General features: G+C 52.8%; 1 protein-coding gene across 1 annotated transcript; it reads right to left on the bottom strand.

The window, feature by feature from the left end:
- Window positions 1–13,182: 13,182 nt before the first annotated feature.
- On the bottom strand, window positions 13,183–16,805 carry NKX6-1 (NK6 homeobox 1). Its single transcript, XM_042049987.1, has 3 exons — window positions 16,195–16,805; window positions 15,359–15,531; window positions 13,183–14,367 (listed from the first exon to the last, which is right to left on the bottom strand). The coding sequence occupies exons 1-3, from the start codon at window positions 16,802–16,804 to the stop codon at window positions 14,116–14,118; spliced, it is 1,035 nt and encodes a 344-aa protein (XP_041905921.1). The 5' UTR covers window position 16,805; the 3' UTR covers window positions 13,183–14,115.
- Window positions 16,806–16,878: the final 73 nt, after the last annotated feature.

The raw sequence follows: 16,878 nt of genomic DNA, 5'->3' as shown, positions 1-16,878 counted from the left end.
CAGCAGTGGACATTGTCTAACTTGACTTCAGCAAGGCTTTTGACACCATCTCTCACAACATTCTCACACGCAAACTCGGGAAGTGTGGACTGGATGAGTGGACAGTCAGATGGACTGAGCTGAATGACAGATCTCAGAGGGTCGTAATCAGTGGTGCAGGGTCTAGCTGCAGGCCTGTCCATAGTGGTGTCCCCAGACGTTCAATACTGGGCCCAGTATTGTTTAACCTGGTCACCAATGATTTGGATGAAGGGGCAGAGGCCTCCTCAGCAGGTTCACTAATGACACAAAGCTGGGAGGAGTGACTGATACCTCAGAGTGCTGCTCAGCCCTTCAGATGGACCTTGGCAGTTTGGAGAGATGGCCAGAGAAGAACCATCTGAAATTCAACAAAGGCAAGTACAGGGTCCTGCTTCTGGGCAAGAACAACCCCAGGCACCAGCACAGGCTGGAAGTGACCTGCTGGGAAGCACCTTGGTGGAGAAGAAGCCATCCACCTGTCCTGGTGGACAACAAGCTGGCCATGAGCCAGCAGTGAGTCCTTGTGCCCAAGAAGGTTACTGGTGTCCTGGGGTGCATTAGGAGAAACATTGCCAGCAGGTCAAGGGAAGTGCATCTGGAGTGCTGTGTCCAGATCTGGGCTCCTCAGCACAGGAGGGACATGGAGCTCCTGGAGCTGGTCCAGAAGGTGACAAGAAAGATGATTAAAGGACTGGAGAATCTCTCTTATGAGGAAAGGCTGAGGGAGCTGGACCTGCTCAGCCTTCAAAGGAGGTAAATGACGGGCCCTCATCAGTGTCTGTCAGTGTCTGCAGAGAGGTGTCAGAAGAGGTTTCCAGGCTCTGCTCGGTGGTGCTGAGCAACAGGACGAGAGGCAATGGCAGAAACTGATGCCCAGGAAGTTCCACCTGAACACAAGAAAGAACATCCTTACTGTGCAGTGACCACACACTGGAACAGATTGGCCAGAGAGGGTGTGGAGATATCTCCTCCCTGGACATATTCCAGAACTGTCTGGACACATTCCTGTGCCACGTGCTCTGGGATGACCCTGCTTGAGCAGGGAGGTTGGACCACTGTGTTCCCTTCCAAACCTAACCATTCCGTGATTCTGTGATTCTGAGTGGACCTTGGAGGTCAGATCACTTTTCCATTCCTGTTCCACTCTGGGGCCCAGCAGTGGGGCTGGCTGCCCTGCCCTGCCCTGTCCTGCTCTGCCCTCAGGGACATGTGGTGATCCCACAAACTGACCCCCTGTTTTCCCTAAATTGAACTCACAGCCCCAGTGAAAAACCTGGGAGAGCTAATGCTCAGGAATCAACAGTTATTTCCGTCAGCTAGAACCTGCCCAATCCACTTTGTCAGCTCAAGGAGAAAGAAAATATGAGAAAACTATCAAGTTTTAAGTGAAGCACTGTGAAGTAGTGGAGCATAACTGCACAAACCTTGTTTTCAGCAGTAGATTGGATTATCTGTATATTGTACCATAAATGGGTTAGGAGTACAAGCAGAAGATGCCCTGATGTTTTTCATATCATTCTTCTGCCGTCTTCTTTTTTTTTTTTTCCCTGTAAATCATGTGTCAGGAAATCTTTGACAAACACTATTTCCATACTTAAATTGAGCAGTGAATTGAAACTAGCAAAAGAAAGGGGAAGAGAATATATTCTATAGCTGTGCCTTTTAAATTGCTTTATCTATTGATAGTTTTGTCCCATGCAAAATGCAATTTCAACAATATAGAAAGCACAGACTGAAAACTGAGCTCTAATTAAATCAGTAATGTTTCATTATTTCATGTGAACAATGCAAATCTAAAGTGATCTTTCCACAGAAAAATTAAATCAAGTTCCATGTGAAAGTCTGCCATTTCAAATATATTTCACATCCTGTGTTCCTAAGAGGTTTGGTTGCACAGAGGAGGACTGTGAGCTGTGAGAAACCCCACAAAAGGAGCATTCCCATCTCCCCATCTCATCAGTGCCCACCGTGGGGCTGGGGAGCTCCTCTGGTTTTCCAAATGCGGTACCAGAGTAATGTCCCATGGATACAAGAGTGATTTCCCTGTAAGAGATGCAATAATTGCAGCCCATGCTAAGTTAACAAATAGGTGTCTTTGGATGTGTAGTTAAAGTGGAACATATTTAAGAGCTGCTGGTTTATTGTGAAATTCAGCTGCATGTGCTCAGGGAGTGGGTACTGCCCCCACTGAGCTGTAATGACAGTGCTGGCAGGAGGCAGGGGCTGGGCTGTCATCTGCAAACACGTTCCCTGCTCTAAAGCCACAGGGTTTATCTTACAGCATCCAAACCTACTGCCCAGCTGCAGGGAGAGCCCTCCCTCAAACTCTGCTGCAGTTTGTGAACGCAAACCGTCCCATCAGCTGGGACCTGCAGGTGTCACCCGTAAATACCAGAGGCCTTGCTGGTGGGTCAGAGAAGACCTTTCTGGAGTATGTCCCAGCAATCCTGGAGGGAAGTGGAATATTGTTGTCTATTGCTTCAGGTAATTTGAATTTCGGGTGACAACCCCTGCATAGCATCCTACCACCAGCGACAGAGACCTATGCCTGTCAAGGCTATGAAGTGACTCTTCTTCAGTACCTTTCATCTGAAAATTGCAACTGCCTGTGCCTGTTGCATTTAATCCCTTTTGCCGGTGATGTGGTTATTCCTGCTGCTGGTGAGGAAACAGAACTGTGCTAGTGCAGCAGGTTGGCAGAGCTAGAAGCCCCACAGCTGCCCTGCTTCCTGCTCCTCTGCTAGCAGAGCACTTCCACACCAACACCAGGCAAGGGGAGCAGTGAGACCCAGAGATGTGCATTAACAAACTTCAGCAGCTGAGTCCCAAAGTCACCCAAGCACACTTGCCTTGCTAATCCACAACTTGTGATTCTGAAGAAAAAGATGATGATGATGACGGCAAAGAAGGGGGAGTTCACAATTCACAAACCAATTTGTGTTGTTTCTGCAACACTGCAAAAGTGCGGCTCATGAATATGGTAATTAAATTGCAATGAGATTTTGGCACAGTTTCATCACCTCAACTAGATTAGGGAGCAATCACATGGTGGGTTTGCATGTCTTTGGAAACTGCTGGGGATGGGGGGAAATAGATCTGCAATATTTATAATTCAACAAAAATTGCACTGCCTCTACCATAAAATAACAATAATGACTGTGAATTGCTAAGAAATGGCTTTTGGGTAAGCCAAGGGCTTGTTGATGAGACCACTTCCCAAGCTGCTACAGTGGTACAAAAGTCTCCTCTCCCAGAGGAGCATGGTGCTGTACTACAGTTGCCCTCAGTAGGAGCAAGAGGAATCTCAGAAGGAAGCACAGGTATAGAAATAAGCCCACCAGTCAGATTGCTTGCTCCTGTGAATAATCCCACTGTGATGAAACCTTTCCTTGTGCCATTTCAGGTGAAGTGGGAAATGCAAAAGGTGCATTTCCTGCATGCATTTCCTGCAGCAAACTTCTGGAGTTTTATGCCAGCCTCTGCTCAGCCCCCCTTCTCATTTTTCTATGGGCAGTCATAAACTCTCAGTGGAGCTGATCCCATAATTAGCTTAACTCTTTTATTTCTGAGGCATGCATGAGACAGGTAAGAAAGATTTGGACTTTGGGCCACCTTTTTAGATCTTAGTGCCTGCAGCTGTCGTTGTGATTAGAGAATGTGCAGAGTGGGATGGTGCTGATTTGTACCAAATGAGAATTTTTTCCCAAGAGTCTTCTGCAGTGACATTTCCAGAATTGATGGCTAGTTCAAAAGAAACTTCGGAAATGGGGAGGCACCGAACCCATGGCCACTGATGGAAATTTGCATGGAGTTTTTAAGGATCCCTGTGCACTGATTTGTTCAGGGTTTTACACGTGCAGCCTGGGGCTATAAAAACAAAATGGCATTGTTGTCATATGGGAAGAGGGAAAGAAATTCCTCAAACCTGATGCAAAAGAATGCATCAACACATGAAAAGGGGTGTGAGGCACCATAACCCTCCCTGAGAGTCATTTACCTGTTCGATACCTGGTAGGTATCTGGGATGTCTAGTACTATCACCCTTGCTGGTTTATTTACTAACCATCATAGTTATTCTTTTCATTACCTCCACAGTGTAATGGTTATTTTATGAAGGCTCATTAAATTTAATGAGACACCACCAGATTTTATTGCCTTCTAATAAAATGGGTAGGGGGAGCTGTTTTCTTTCTGATTCATGCAGCTCCAGAGTACCTTAAAATAGTCAGGTATTCAGCTGGGTTATGAGCAGGGCCCCTGACATTCTTTCTGCAGGCCTCCTTGGGGAACATCAGCGATTAACAGCTATTCAAATAAAGATGTGTGCAGGGATATGCCCAGATAGGTAAAGGTTTATTTTACATACACACCTATTTTATATATTTTTATGTATATATTAGACCTGGGCACCTTTTTGTCCAATGGAAGATGTTTCTACCAAAATAGAAAGTATTGTTGGAGTATCTGGTCAGGAGCTTGTCAGCCCCCAGAAAAAAGACACTTGCCAAGGTCCTCATCAGGTGGCCTGACGAAGCAAGGATAGTTTCTCCTAGCAGAGAATCAGATTCATGACTGCTTGGCTTATTCATTTATTTATTGCACAGTTTTCCATTGCAAGTATTAATTTTATCTTTTTTTTAAGTGTGGGAGATAGATCTTGGAAAACTTTGTGGAAAAAATGCTTAAACCCAAGAAAGAAACCAAGCAACTGTCTTTTATAAATATGTCCTTGTGGCATGAGCGAGAAGATGGACCATAGAGCTCCCCTGCCAGTGGGATATTGACAGGGAGCATCATATCTCTTTAATAAGAGAAAAAACAAACTGATAAAAAACTGAAGTGAGCTTCTTTATAAGCCTCTTGATAAGCTAAAATGACTGGGAAGAGAAAGTCTGGTGAGGGTGCAATCCATGGCTTGTGTCTGAATCACCTGCACTACAGGGAAAACAGAAGGTGGGAAACGTGCTCGTTTGGATTAGCGCTGATGGAAGTATTGGGGAAGAACTTGGCTGGCCTGCAAAGGGTCTCAGGATGAGGGGGGAGTCTCAGGGTGTTTGTGGGGTAGAGCACAAGGAAACAGTGATGTGGCATGCAGGGATAGCAGGACACCAGCAGCATGTACCAAGAATAATACTGTTTTAATAAAGCAACACATTTAAAAATACAGGGCAAACCCCAAAAGTGCTACAAGAGCAATTCTCTCTCCTACTGATGTTTTATACTGTAGTTGAAAGCTGTGAGTGTCAGAAGTCACTGTATCAAGACAGAAAAATATGTACATAAAATGGCTTTGAATTTGGTGATTGTGTTGTAACTTAAGTAACAGAACAACCAGATTTAGGAATTGAAGGCTCTCTGAAAAATGTGTAGTGATGCAGCCTTGCTGCCTCCCAAGTGAGCAGCCCAAGGAAATGAAACTCTTCCATATAAAACTGGTTGAATTATTCATTATAAATAAATTATCCAATAAATGTAGCCCTTTCAGTGATCATAAATAACTAACAATCTGATCCTGATATCAGTAGATGGTTTTGGTACCCAGAAGTATGTGAAGAGGGGGCTGTTTCTAGGCTGTTTCTTTTGAGGGTGCCTCACTAGGTATTGTTGTGCCATTCACACTCTCTGCTTTTAAGATGAAAATAACGTTAGTGACCACGTGCTGAGAACTGATAATTCAGGTTTTTCGTTGTTTTGTCTGGCACATAAGCTCCCCAGCTTGCTTTTCTTCACTTCTTTCCCTCTGGTGACTTGTCTGCTGCTCCAACACCTTTCTGTGTCTCTGTATCTCTCAGCCCTCAGATGGCTTGCCTTTCCTGGTGATTCCAGTCATGCTTCCATGGCAAGTCAAAGTGAGAGATTTCGACTGTGTCCAGCCCTAGTGGTCTTGGGCAATTGTTCTGGTGGAATGGTCATATTGGGACCATAAGTCAGACCTCTATCCTTGAGTCAGTGGTTCATCCAATACCTGTAGTTTAATAATCAATACAAACCCTATTTTCTAGCCTGATGTTCTGGCTTGATTTTATATGTTGAACTGATTAGGAATTTTCATTACAATGCAGGTTTTTGCTTGGAAAAAGTATCTGCAAAGCCACATCTTTTCCCTAGAAACCATAATTTAGGTTAAGTTCTCCCATAGAAAGTTTCTCTAAAGGACATTGGAATTATACACCCAGTCTGGGAAGACATGAGGGAGAAGAGTCTTGTTTAGCTAGATGCCCAGCAGTGAGGCTATTTCCCTAAAAAGAAATGATGTCTGGCCTCTTTGCTCACCTCTGATGTAGCTGCTGACTGAAATCTGAACAGCTCCATCCAGAGAGAAGTCCACACCAGAATATCCTGCAGCCCAGCAGGGGATTGCATGGGAGAACAGAGACACAGGTAGAGGTCTTTGCTTTCCCTCAGAAGGGATAATGAGGTTTGAACCAAGGTCTCTCACTTCCATGGTCTCTTCTATCTGGATTTTTTTTGTAAAATAAACTTTTCCCAAAAAATACTGGATTTTCAAGTGCGGAGTGCAAAGTATTATGATAGCTCAGAAATACTTGCCAGATCAGGAACTGCCTTCCCATTTGGTTCAGCACTTGTAAGCACAGTATTATGAAGTTTTCCAAACGAGACTTGCTGTCGCTGTGAGTTTGACAATATAATTTCCAGGAAAGCACCACACCGTCCATGACTTCTGCTGGCTTCAACGATCACACCTCCAGCATGCACATTTGGACATTGAGGCTGACGTTCCTCAGAGCAGAGCAAAGCAACCCTGGATTCTCTGTGAGGGGACAGGGGAAAGAGCAGCGGGAAACCCAGGTGCCCAATCTTGTGAACAAAAAAAGAATTCAAACAAACCAAGAGCTGTATTTATGCCTTGCCAGTGTAAAGCCAGAGGAGCTCCTGTAACTTGATTTGTGGAACTGACAGCAAGATTTCTTCTGTGATACCTACCCTATATCCTTATCATAAAGGGAGCAGTTAAGAGGTATATAAAAAAATCTGTCTGTCCTCATTAAAGTTGAGTATAGTCTATTTTTGCTTTAATGCGGTGATCTAATTAACCTTTAGCCAGAATTAAAATGACCTTGAATTGGCTTTGTGACCCCCAATGCTTAATGTTGTTAACTTTAAACAAGTTTTTGGGGTGGTCAGGAGCAGCATCTGTTAAAATGGCCAAAAGGTCGAATCCCTTTACTTAAATACACCTCCTGCACTCATTGCTGGTGGGTGTGCTGCCTGCGTTTATAAAGGGGATCGAAGATGCAGCTTTGAGGATAAAGGGCAGTTTATCTGTGAGAAACTGTGTGAGGAGGATGAAAAATGGCTCTGAAGATGTGTTCTCACCATCTCGTTTTATTTTCTCAAGCAGTAAGCCTCTTCGGGATTCGATTTTAAGTTCTGCTATGAGCAAATCATTACAGCGTGGAAAATGCTGCTGCTCGGTGGGCTCTGCAGCTGAGGTTACTGTTTGCCGAGGAATGTGTGAGGCCGGTGGCTGCTTATCTGGGGCAGGAGGTGCCAGGTGTACCGGCAGTGTCACGTTTTGGGCTGAGGTTTATGTTCCGCTGGGAACATGCTCGTGTTTAAAAAGAAGGAGATGCCCAGTGTTTAAGAAGAAGTAGATGCCCAGCTGACTTCCTGGACGACAAGGTCGCTGGTGGAAATTACTTTAAAAAGCCAAAAACGAACCACTCTGTCAGGGCGAAGATTTTCAAAGGCAGCATGTAAAGATTTAGATGAGAACAATCTGTTCAGGCGCCTCCTCTGATGGATATTAAGGCTCTGGGACGTTCTGTACAGAAGTCATTTTGGCTCTTGACGCCGTGCACGGCTCCGCGTGTGGCGGTGCCACGGCCCGGCGGGGGTCCCGGCTGGGCGTGGGGGCCCCGCCGCGCCCGTGGTGCCCCGCGTGGGGCATCGCTGTCGCCACCGCGGCAGCGACATTACTGTCGGTACCGCTGTAGGAATTGCTGCGGCCGTCCCGGTTCCAGGAGCATTTCCGAGGCTGCTACTTCCTTCCCCTGCGCAGCGCCGGCCCTCGCACGCCGGCTGTTTGCAGTACATTACCATAGTACATTAACATTTGTAATGCGGCGATTATTTTACATAATCGATACCATCAAGTTCCTTTTCTTGGGGACCCTCGTGTTTATTTACACTTATTCCACTCATGTCAGTTTCCATCAGGAGCAAAACCGATTTTCTTGTCCTACATCTGCTCTCGGGATAACCTTAACACACCGTAAATCTATCGGCGCTCTCGCAGCCGTGAGCCCGGTGTGATGGGGGGGCGTGGGGAGCGCCCCGGCTCCTCCGGCCCGAAATCGGCCCGGAGCGCAGCCGGACGGGAAGGAACTGCGGTATTAGTTGTTGTTATTATTGTTTATTATTATTTGTATTGCGGCAGTTTCTGTTTATGGCGTGATGCATTTGAGCCCAAACACATTAGGTGCATTATTCATTGGGTACATTTGTCAGAACATGCATGTGTATAAAGAACTAATGATCCATATTAAATTAATGACGCTATAAAAAAGAAAAATACCCCATACATGCAGTTTATGACGGCAACTCCCGACTTTGATAAACCATAGAAAAGACTTAATCAGATGAAGCATTGGACTGTTCCGTCTCCAAAATTACATTTCTCGAAATGTGCTTGTACACAATGTTGGTTTTATTAAAACAAATTAATTCAGTCATTAAGGAATCATACGGCAAGTGTCTCATAAGTCAGGACCTCCAGTGTAACAAATTGATTAAATGACTGTGTAATAGTCTCTTTAAACAAATCTAGTGTAACGAGTTAATAGATCTGCTCAATTACCATGCTGGGGTGATGAGGATGTGGGCAACTCTCTCATTAAATCCGGGATAGCTTTGGGGGGGTGCGGAGGGCGGCGGCGCGGAGGTGCGTATCGGTGGGGCAGGGCTGCGCTCCCGCAGTCTCGGCCAGGAAGGGACCGGGGAAGGGGCTGGAGCCGGGGCCGGGCGGGGATGGCCGTGGGCTCTGGGCAGGGCCGCCCCACGATCGCACCGGCGGGCTCCTCCTGACACCCCAGAGCCGGGGGCGCGGGAGGAAAATCTATTACCCCGCTGCCATTTTGTTAAGTGTTTGCTCCCCGTTGTGACCCTGCCACTTTATCTGTTGATTTTTATTTTCTGAGTGCATGTTGCCCATATGTTACTCTAATAGTTGCTATAATTCTTGAGCAATAGGGCTCGTATTTTACTGAGCTGAATTAAAAAGAATGCACTTTAATAAAAAACCCGAGCAATACACTAATGGCTTGACATTGATGTATTTGCATAAAGATGAATTATATGGGCTCGCTTGACACGACTTTTAATAAATGATCGAGGACGTTATTACAGGGATGCACTTGGGTGTGCGGAAGCAGGTTATTGCCGCGGTGCCGCCGCGGGGCCGCCGCCAGGCGCTCCCCGCAGCCCGCCGGCCTCGGAGGGCAGCGCGGGCACCGACCGGCCCCGCCGAGCGCCTCCCGCAAGCCCCGGGCCTCCGGGCAGGGCTCGAACCCCCGGGGCATGCGGAGAGGCGCGGTGCCGCCTGCTCGTGCCCTTGTATCCATAACTTTATTCTTATCAGCCACGTTCGCTGGGCGCGGCGCCGCTGCCGGGCCCGCGGCGGGTGCGGTGCGGGCGCGGTGCGGACGCGGTGCGGGTGCGGTGCGGGTGCGGTGCGGGCGCGGTGCGGGGTTCCTGCTGCTCCCTGTGGCAGCGCCGCCGCCGCCTCCTCCCCGGCAGATGTTTGCATCCCTCACGGAGACTTGTAACCGCTGTTGGCGACAGCTGGCAAACGCCGCCAGAAACGTGTATCTGGGAAATACCTATCGGTGCAGAAGGTAAAGGCAGAGCTGCAATTAGGAGGGAGCAGTTCATCTTACTTTTTAATTTGCGGCTGGCAACGCCGGCTCTGAGCGGTGGATCCCGCAGCAAGCGCCGGCGCCTCTCCCCGCGGCCCCGATACCGGGAAGGACTCGGAGGGTTCGGGCCGGGGATGAAAGCCCATCACCCTCATTTTAAACCCCGGGTTCTCTGGCCTGCGGGACGACTCGGGTCCCGGGAGGGGTGCCCAAAGCAAAGTCTCGGGGCGGCTGGCAGGAGTACAACGAAAGTCTTGCACGAAACAACGTCACAGCGGCAAACGGAGGGAGACCGGAGGGAAGACGGCGAGTGTGTAACATGGGAAGCGTTAAAAATTAGTAGCGCTGAGAAGTGATAAGCGATAACGGGATTTCAGGAGCTCGTAACAGGAGACCACACTTGAGGGAGAAGGCGGGGGAAGTCATCGCTCGCTGAAATGGTCGCGCTGTCCCCGCTTTGCTGTCGGTCTGGGCATCCCTCTGGCAGGATGTAGGCATTGCCTTGCCTGCTGCCTACGCCGGGGGCTCTGGGTCGGAGTTGCTGTCGGAATGAGAGAGCCCGAAGGCCTCGGGGCTGTGACAGCGCTGGTGTAGGGCCTTGTCAGGGGCCGGGTGACAGTGGCCTAGGGACTGGGTTTTTCCCCCAGGGCACACGCCCCGAGTAGAGCGACCCCTTCATTACCCCGCGGGCGGAGAGCTCTTCCTTCCCCCACTCCCTGCTGCCGCTCCCCCCCGCCCGCCGGCCGCGGGCTTCCCCTTATAACCTGCATCCCCCGTGTGGCACGGCGGTGCGGATCCTGCCCCGTCCATATGTCCCGCATCCATATGCATGTGTCCCACAGGCAGCAGCTGCCGGCCGGGAGCGGGGTATGGCGGCGGGGTGACCCCCGGCCGCTCTTTTGCTTCCCGTACCTCTCCTGTCTCCCTCCTTCCACCCCCCACCTCCACCCCCCCCCTCCCGCTGTCCCCCGGTGTCCACGGCTATTGCAGGGCGCAATGGTCCTGCACCTGGGGCGCTTCTGCGGAGAAGAAAAAGTTTTTCCTCTGCCCACGGTGATGCTCGCTGGGGCTGGAGAGGGACCGCAGCGGGTTCCCTTTGCAAAGTACCTCCACAAAGCAGAGGCGTTGGAAAAGTAGAGAGGATGCTTTGGGCACCCTGGGATTGCACAGCCAGGAACTTCTCCCGCGGTATCTTCTGCACCCCAGAGAAGGCACATGGCAGGGACGGAGGCAGAGCAAACCCAGAAACAGCCGCCTCTATTTCCCCTGAGCCGGGAAATCCCGCACACGCACGCAGAACGGAGCGGGGTTTAAAACCGAGGGCTCTGTGAAAGAAAGAAGGGAAAGCCAAAAGCTGTGTGCGTAGGGAGCTGTCGGGACCGGCCTGCGGTGGTCTCTTACCACTTAGGCAGGGGCCGCCCGCCCAGCTCCGCGGCCGCGCAGCCGGCGCCCGCCGCTTCCCACGCGTGTGCGCAGCCGATCGCTCCCCGCGGGGGGTTCGGCCCGGGCCCGAGAGCGGGACGGCTGCTCCGCCGGCCCCCTTCCCTATGGACGTGGTTGTGCAGCACTTTCTTAATGTCGTTATCCCGGAGTTTACACAGTTCCGCCACAAATCCCTGCCTGCATGAAGGACTGAGCCGAAACTGCGGCTGATCTCTCTCGGCCGGGCCCCCGCGCACCCGGGGGAACCTCACGCCCCGTGAAGCCCGCTGACATTTGTCTTCTAATTGTTCACCGCGCTGTCCGTGGCAGCTATCCCGAGGTTAGCTATTGAATCTCTTCCTCAAAAAGTCCTTTCCTGGAAGAGAGGGAGCCCAGCCGGCTTTGGCTTCCAAAACGTCTCGAAAAGGGGGGCCGTGAGCTCGTGTGAATCCCCTGCTCTTTCTTCCAGCGCCCCAGACAAAACCAGCCTAACCAAGCGGGCAGCGTTCGGCTCTTTTCCCTGAGATTCCACTTTGACGGTGCCAACTGCAACTGGTGGCCAGCTGGGTCTCTGTGCAGAAGTAAATTAACTGGAAAACCTCAGTCGGCGCTGCAGTGAACTGGAAAAGGGGCCGGGGACCGCCGGGGCGGGCGGCACTCGCGGCAGCCCGGGGGCACACGGGAGGGCGCGGGCCGGGGCCAGGCTGCGGTGGAGCGGGGCCGGCGGAGTGGCCACCGGGTGAAGGGGCTGTGCGGCGGAGACCCCCAGCCGGGCTCCGGCGGGTCCCCACCCCGGTGATCCGGACCCCGCGGTACTTTGATTTCTCTCCCGCCGCCCCGCAAAACCTGCGGGGAAATCGTGACGACGAGAGCCGGCAGGGCCGAGTCAGCACTCTGGAAAACGACCGGCCTTTCCCTTCCTGCCTTTACAACGACTCGGGAAAGATGGGGGTGGGGGTGGGAGTGTCGGTGGACGATGGGCAGTGCCCGGCACCCCGGCCCGGGAGAGCCGGGGCAGCCGTGCTGAGGCAGCCGCGGAGCGCCGGGCTCGCTCCCTCCTCCCGGCCCCGGCATTGTCTAAGCCGAAAGAGGAATAAAACCCTGCTGTACTTTTTTTCTTTCTTTCTTTATTTCTTTCTTTTTCTCTCTTTTTTTTTTTTCTGTTTAGAAAATTATTCACAAATAGAATAATTTATTTATGTATTTCCTCTAGAATAACTGGCCCTTTTTCGCTCTCATGTCAGCGATTCTGTTTGCTCTGCTGGTCCTTGGGAAGAAAAAAAAAAAAGCGATTGTTTCTGGATTGTTTAGATATGGAAATGATCACGTCAGATAATGAGTTTCAATTTAAACCAGTTGTTCTGGTGTTGGGTCTATTTGTTCTAGACGCTTAGCCGGGCTCTTATTTTATTCACTGTTTTCTTCTTGGAAAGCGGTTTCTTTCCCATAATAATGGTAACACTCTGCCGTTAATAAAACCCTGCGTCTCCCGCCTCTGAAAAAGTTGAAACAGCCTAATTTAGGCTGAGCCGAACCGCTCCAGTGCTCGGGTGGAAACTGCCTGCCCGCTCACGTCCCCAAACAACCAGCGGCTTATTTTATTTGTATCGTTCTTGAACTCCCACAGCAAAGTGGTCAACTTCCATTCTTTTTTAAAAAAAAAAAAAAAAAAGCAAGCGCCCAAACAGCAAAAATCTTCCAACAAACCAAACAACAACAAAAAAACCCCTACTACTAAGGATCAACAAAAGACCATGAAAATTATCTCTTCTTTTTTTCCCTCCCCCTTTACCGTGATTTCATTATTTAATCTCTGATGAGATGAGATTATCTGTACCCTTTAGTGAAGGCAGCAGACGTCTTTAAACTGGTTTAATTGATTTATCGTTTTGTTGTTTTGTTTGTTTCTTTTTTTTAACAGAAAGTGCATTACATTTAACTGGTCTTGCAAAGGGCTTTTCTTCTCTTTACAAACCGAATTATTTATAATATAAATTAATAAATGTTAAGATGCTATATCACGATATATCATCGTTATTAGCTTTAAAAAAAAAGAAAACAATTTACATTCTCTAGTATTCCGTATGATACAAAAGAAAACACACTTTAAATTCAAATACAGCAACTAAATGAATTTTATATTTTGACTGACAGTGGTTGTGACAATTCCCACCAGCTACTTTTTCAACACGCGGTTGATGGGAAACGGTGTAAATGAAAGCAAAATCTGTCCCTCCGCCCTCCCCCCCCCTCCCCCGCACGACGACCGCAACAGAAAGTGTTTCAAAAATACTAATAAATAGCACGCGGGGCCGCTGCAGTTTCGGCCCGAGGGAGGGACCGGTGGCGGCCACGGCGGCTTTTTCCTCGGCGGCCCCCCTGCCGCCGTCTCGGGGGCTCCTGCGGTGCCCCCGGTGCCGGGGAGCGCGGGGCGGGCGGGGCGGCTGCGCCCCCGGCCCCCGCTGTACAAAAAAAAAGAAGGTATTTTACATTTTAAATATTCACAGTAAGGAACGCCTATGGTCGCGGTGACTCACGGTTTATTTACAAAGAGCCGGCAAGACGCGGCCGCCGCACGGCCGGGAGCGGGGCCGGGGGTCGGGGCAGCCCCCGCTGCTCCCCTCCTCCCGCCACCCTACAACAACACGCGGCGCCGGGGACCGGGCGCACCCGCTGGGGCCCGCTGCCCGCAGTCCTCTCTGCTCCCCCTCCGGCGTCTCCTCCTCCTCCCGGGCGCGTAGAGTCTAGAAAAATAGATCTGTACATCTCCGAAAGCGGGGGCGGGCGAAGCGGGCTAGACGGAGGCCTCCCCTTCCGGGGGGTGCAGCAGCAGCCCGCCGCCCCCCGGCTTATGTTTCTTCAGGAGCTGCGTTATCTTCTCGTCGTCCGAATTGGGGTCCAGGGGCTTGTTGTAGTCGTCGTCCTCTTCCTCGTTCTCCGAGGCGCCCTTCAGCCGCTCCGTCTCCGAATCCTGCTTCTTCTTTGCCGTCGCCATCTCCGCCGCGTGCTTCTTCCGCCACTTGGTCCGTCGGTTCTGGAACCAGACCTGCCCCCGCCGCCACCGTCACTGTCACCATCACCGGCACGGCCACCCGCGGCGGCTGGACCGGGCCGCTGCCACCCCGCTCCCCGCCAGTTCCCGTCCCCGGCTTGCGGCAGCGGCTCCCGCTTCGCCGTCCTTCAGGCGATTTCCCCGCAACGAAAGCGGCCGAGCCCCGCGGCACCGCGCTCCCGGCAGCCGCAGACACCCGGCCCGGCGCGGGGCCACCCGGCGCGGGCCAACAGCCGTCCCCAGCTCCCCCGAGGCCCGCGTCGGGCCCGGGCCGCTCCCTGACAGCCTGTCTGGGGCGGGGAAACACACATTTGGGGCTGATCCCTTTCCCAGCCCCCCTGCCCCGCCAGATGTATTTACTCTCCGGCAGGGCGCTGCCAGAGGAGGGGGGCATTTTTATTGTAGAAGCTGCAATAATTTATTCGCAGCCATCGGGACGTTATTTGCAGTGACAGAAGAGGCTCTGCGGATCAGGCTGAAAGCGTGAGCACCGCCGAGGGGCCCCTCTGGCCCAGGCCGCTGAGCAAACGCCTCTGCGTGTTCTCGGGGTGCTCAGCCCGCTCTCCCAACCCCTCACACCTCCGCTTTGCCCAAAGCCTAGAGTTTTTAACCAAAACGTAAGAGTGCGGGTGCGACAGTGCGACACTCCAACATCACCCTTTCCCCGGCTTTCCCAGTACGCTGGCCACCCCCACAGTGGTCAGGCTGAACGCACCGAGCTTCTCAGTCGTGCTTGGGTTTGTTTGGTTCAATTTGCTTGGTTTTTAATACGCTTTAAAATAACCTTCTCGGCCCCGCGGTAAGGCAATAAGGGGAGAAGTGCCGGTGGCTGCCGGGGAAGCTCTCGCCGTGTGCCCGTGGGCTCGGCCACGCCAGCCCGCAGCATCTCCGGGCGGTTCGAACGGGCCCCGTTTCCGCCGTGGGGCCCTTTTGTTCCCCGCTCCTCCAGCCCCGCACCACTCGGTGCGTGAGCCGCTGCTCTCACCTTGACTTGACTCTCCGTCATCCCCAGGGAATAGGCCAGCCGGGCTCGCTCCGGGCCCGCCAGGTATTTCGTCTGTTCGAAAGTCTTTTCCAGAGCGAAAATCTGCTGGCCAGAAAAAGTGGGTCTGGTATGTTTTCTCTTTCCGTCCTTATCCAGCAAAATTGAGCCTTGATCTGGCGAAGGGAGGGGGGAGAGAAAGGGAAGGCAGGGACAGACAAGTTAATCTACGGATTTGGGAAAGCGCTTCACTTTCAAGCGGCCCCAGGGGACGGAGGGGTCTCTACGCGGGGGGGGCGTGTGTAGAGAAAACTACGCCTGGGCAAGGCGACGGCTCTGGCCTTTCGGCTCCCCCTGATTATTTTTCCTTTAAGGATCAAAAATCTGAGTGGGCAAATGATATTTTTTCTAAAAAAGCCGCAGCCGGTGCAAGCGGGCAGTTACGGGAAGTCCTGCTCGGGGAAAGTTTGTGCGCACCCCTAAAGCCAACCCCAGCCCCGAGAGTCCCCAGCAGCCACGGCGGCAGCGCGGCCACCTTCCCCTCGGAGGGCTCCGCTTTTCGCCGGTGATAACCGGCGACGTATTACAGAGTTTCGCGCCGACCGAGGGGACAGAGAAATCAAAGTGAACTTAAGAAACGAAAACAAAAGAAATCGAAGCAAAGTCAACCCCCTCAGCTACGGCCGGGCCCTGAGTGGGGGGGCAAGAGAGTCTCGCAGCGATGCCGGGGCACGGGGACTCCCCAGCACCGGGAGCGGACTCCCCAGCACTGGCAGCGGACTCCCGCCGGCGCTCCCCGGGCCCTCTCCTCCCGCTGCCCCGCGACGCTGGGTACTCACGGGGGGCGCAGGCGAGGCGGGCATCCCTCCAGGGCGGACTCTGCATCACTCCCGGCCAGAAAATGGGCGTCCGGCCAGGCAGCTCGGCCAACGGCTTGGGGTAGCGCCCGGCGGCCACGGCGGCGGCGGCGGCGGCGGCCCCAGGGCTGAAGTAGAGGGCGGGCGGCGGCGGCGGCGGGGGGCTGAGGCTGCCGAAGCGGGGCAGCCCGGCCAGCAGCCCGGCGGGCGCCGCCGAGGAAGCGGAGGGCGAGGCGGAGGCGAGCGCGGCGCCCGGCAGGGGCATGGAGGGCCGGCTGAGGATGTCGTTGATGCCGTGCGGGGTGGCGGCCGAGAGCTGCGGCGGGGCCGTGCCCAGCGCCGAGAGCCCACCCGCGGCGGCGGCGGAGGCGGCGGGCGCCTTGAGGCCGGGGGAACCGAGCGGCGGCGAGGGCGAGGCGGAGGCGGGCGAGGCGGAGGCGGAGGAGGAGGAGGCGGGCCCGGCGGGCAGTGGGTACGCGGGGTACAGCGGCGCCTTCATCTCGGCCATGCTGTGCAGGGCGGCCAGCGGCGGGCTGCCCAGCAGGAAGGCGCCCTGCCGGGGCGCGCCGTCCATCTGCCCCAGCGCCAGCATCCCCGCGCCGCCGCCGCCGGCCCGGGGCGGGGGGCCCGGACGGCCCCTAGCGCCGCGGGGCCCCGGCGGCCGGC

The sequence above is a fragment of the Corvus kubaryi genome, unplaced genomic scaffold (assembly GCF_017639235.1).
Source record: "Corvus kubaryi isolate FWS band 111438036 unplaced genomic scaffold, C.kubaryi_AGA036_p1.0 71, whole genome shotgun sequence".
In the NCBI taxonomy this organism is placed as follows: Eukaryota; Metazoa; Chordata; class Aves; order Passeriformes; family Corvidae; genus Corvus; species Corvus kubaryi.
This window is presented reverse-complemented; position numbering and strand designations above follow the sequence as displayed.

Excerpts from the sequence above, each read along its gene's own strand:
- NKX6-1 (XM_042049987.1), bottom strand. The coding sequence starts at position 16,804 with ATGCTGGCGCTGGGGCAGATGGACGGCGCGCCCCGGCAGGGCGCCTTC. Across the intron at positions 15,532-16,194 it reads CCGCCTCGCCTGCGCCCCCC|ATCAAGGCTCAATTTTGCTG; the intron begins GTGAGTACCCAG and ends TCCCTTCGCCAG. Across the intron at positions 14,368-15,358 it reads TGACGGAGAGTCAAGTCAAG|GTCTGGTTCCAGAACCGACG; the intron begins GTGAGAGCAGCG and ends CGGCGGGGGCAG.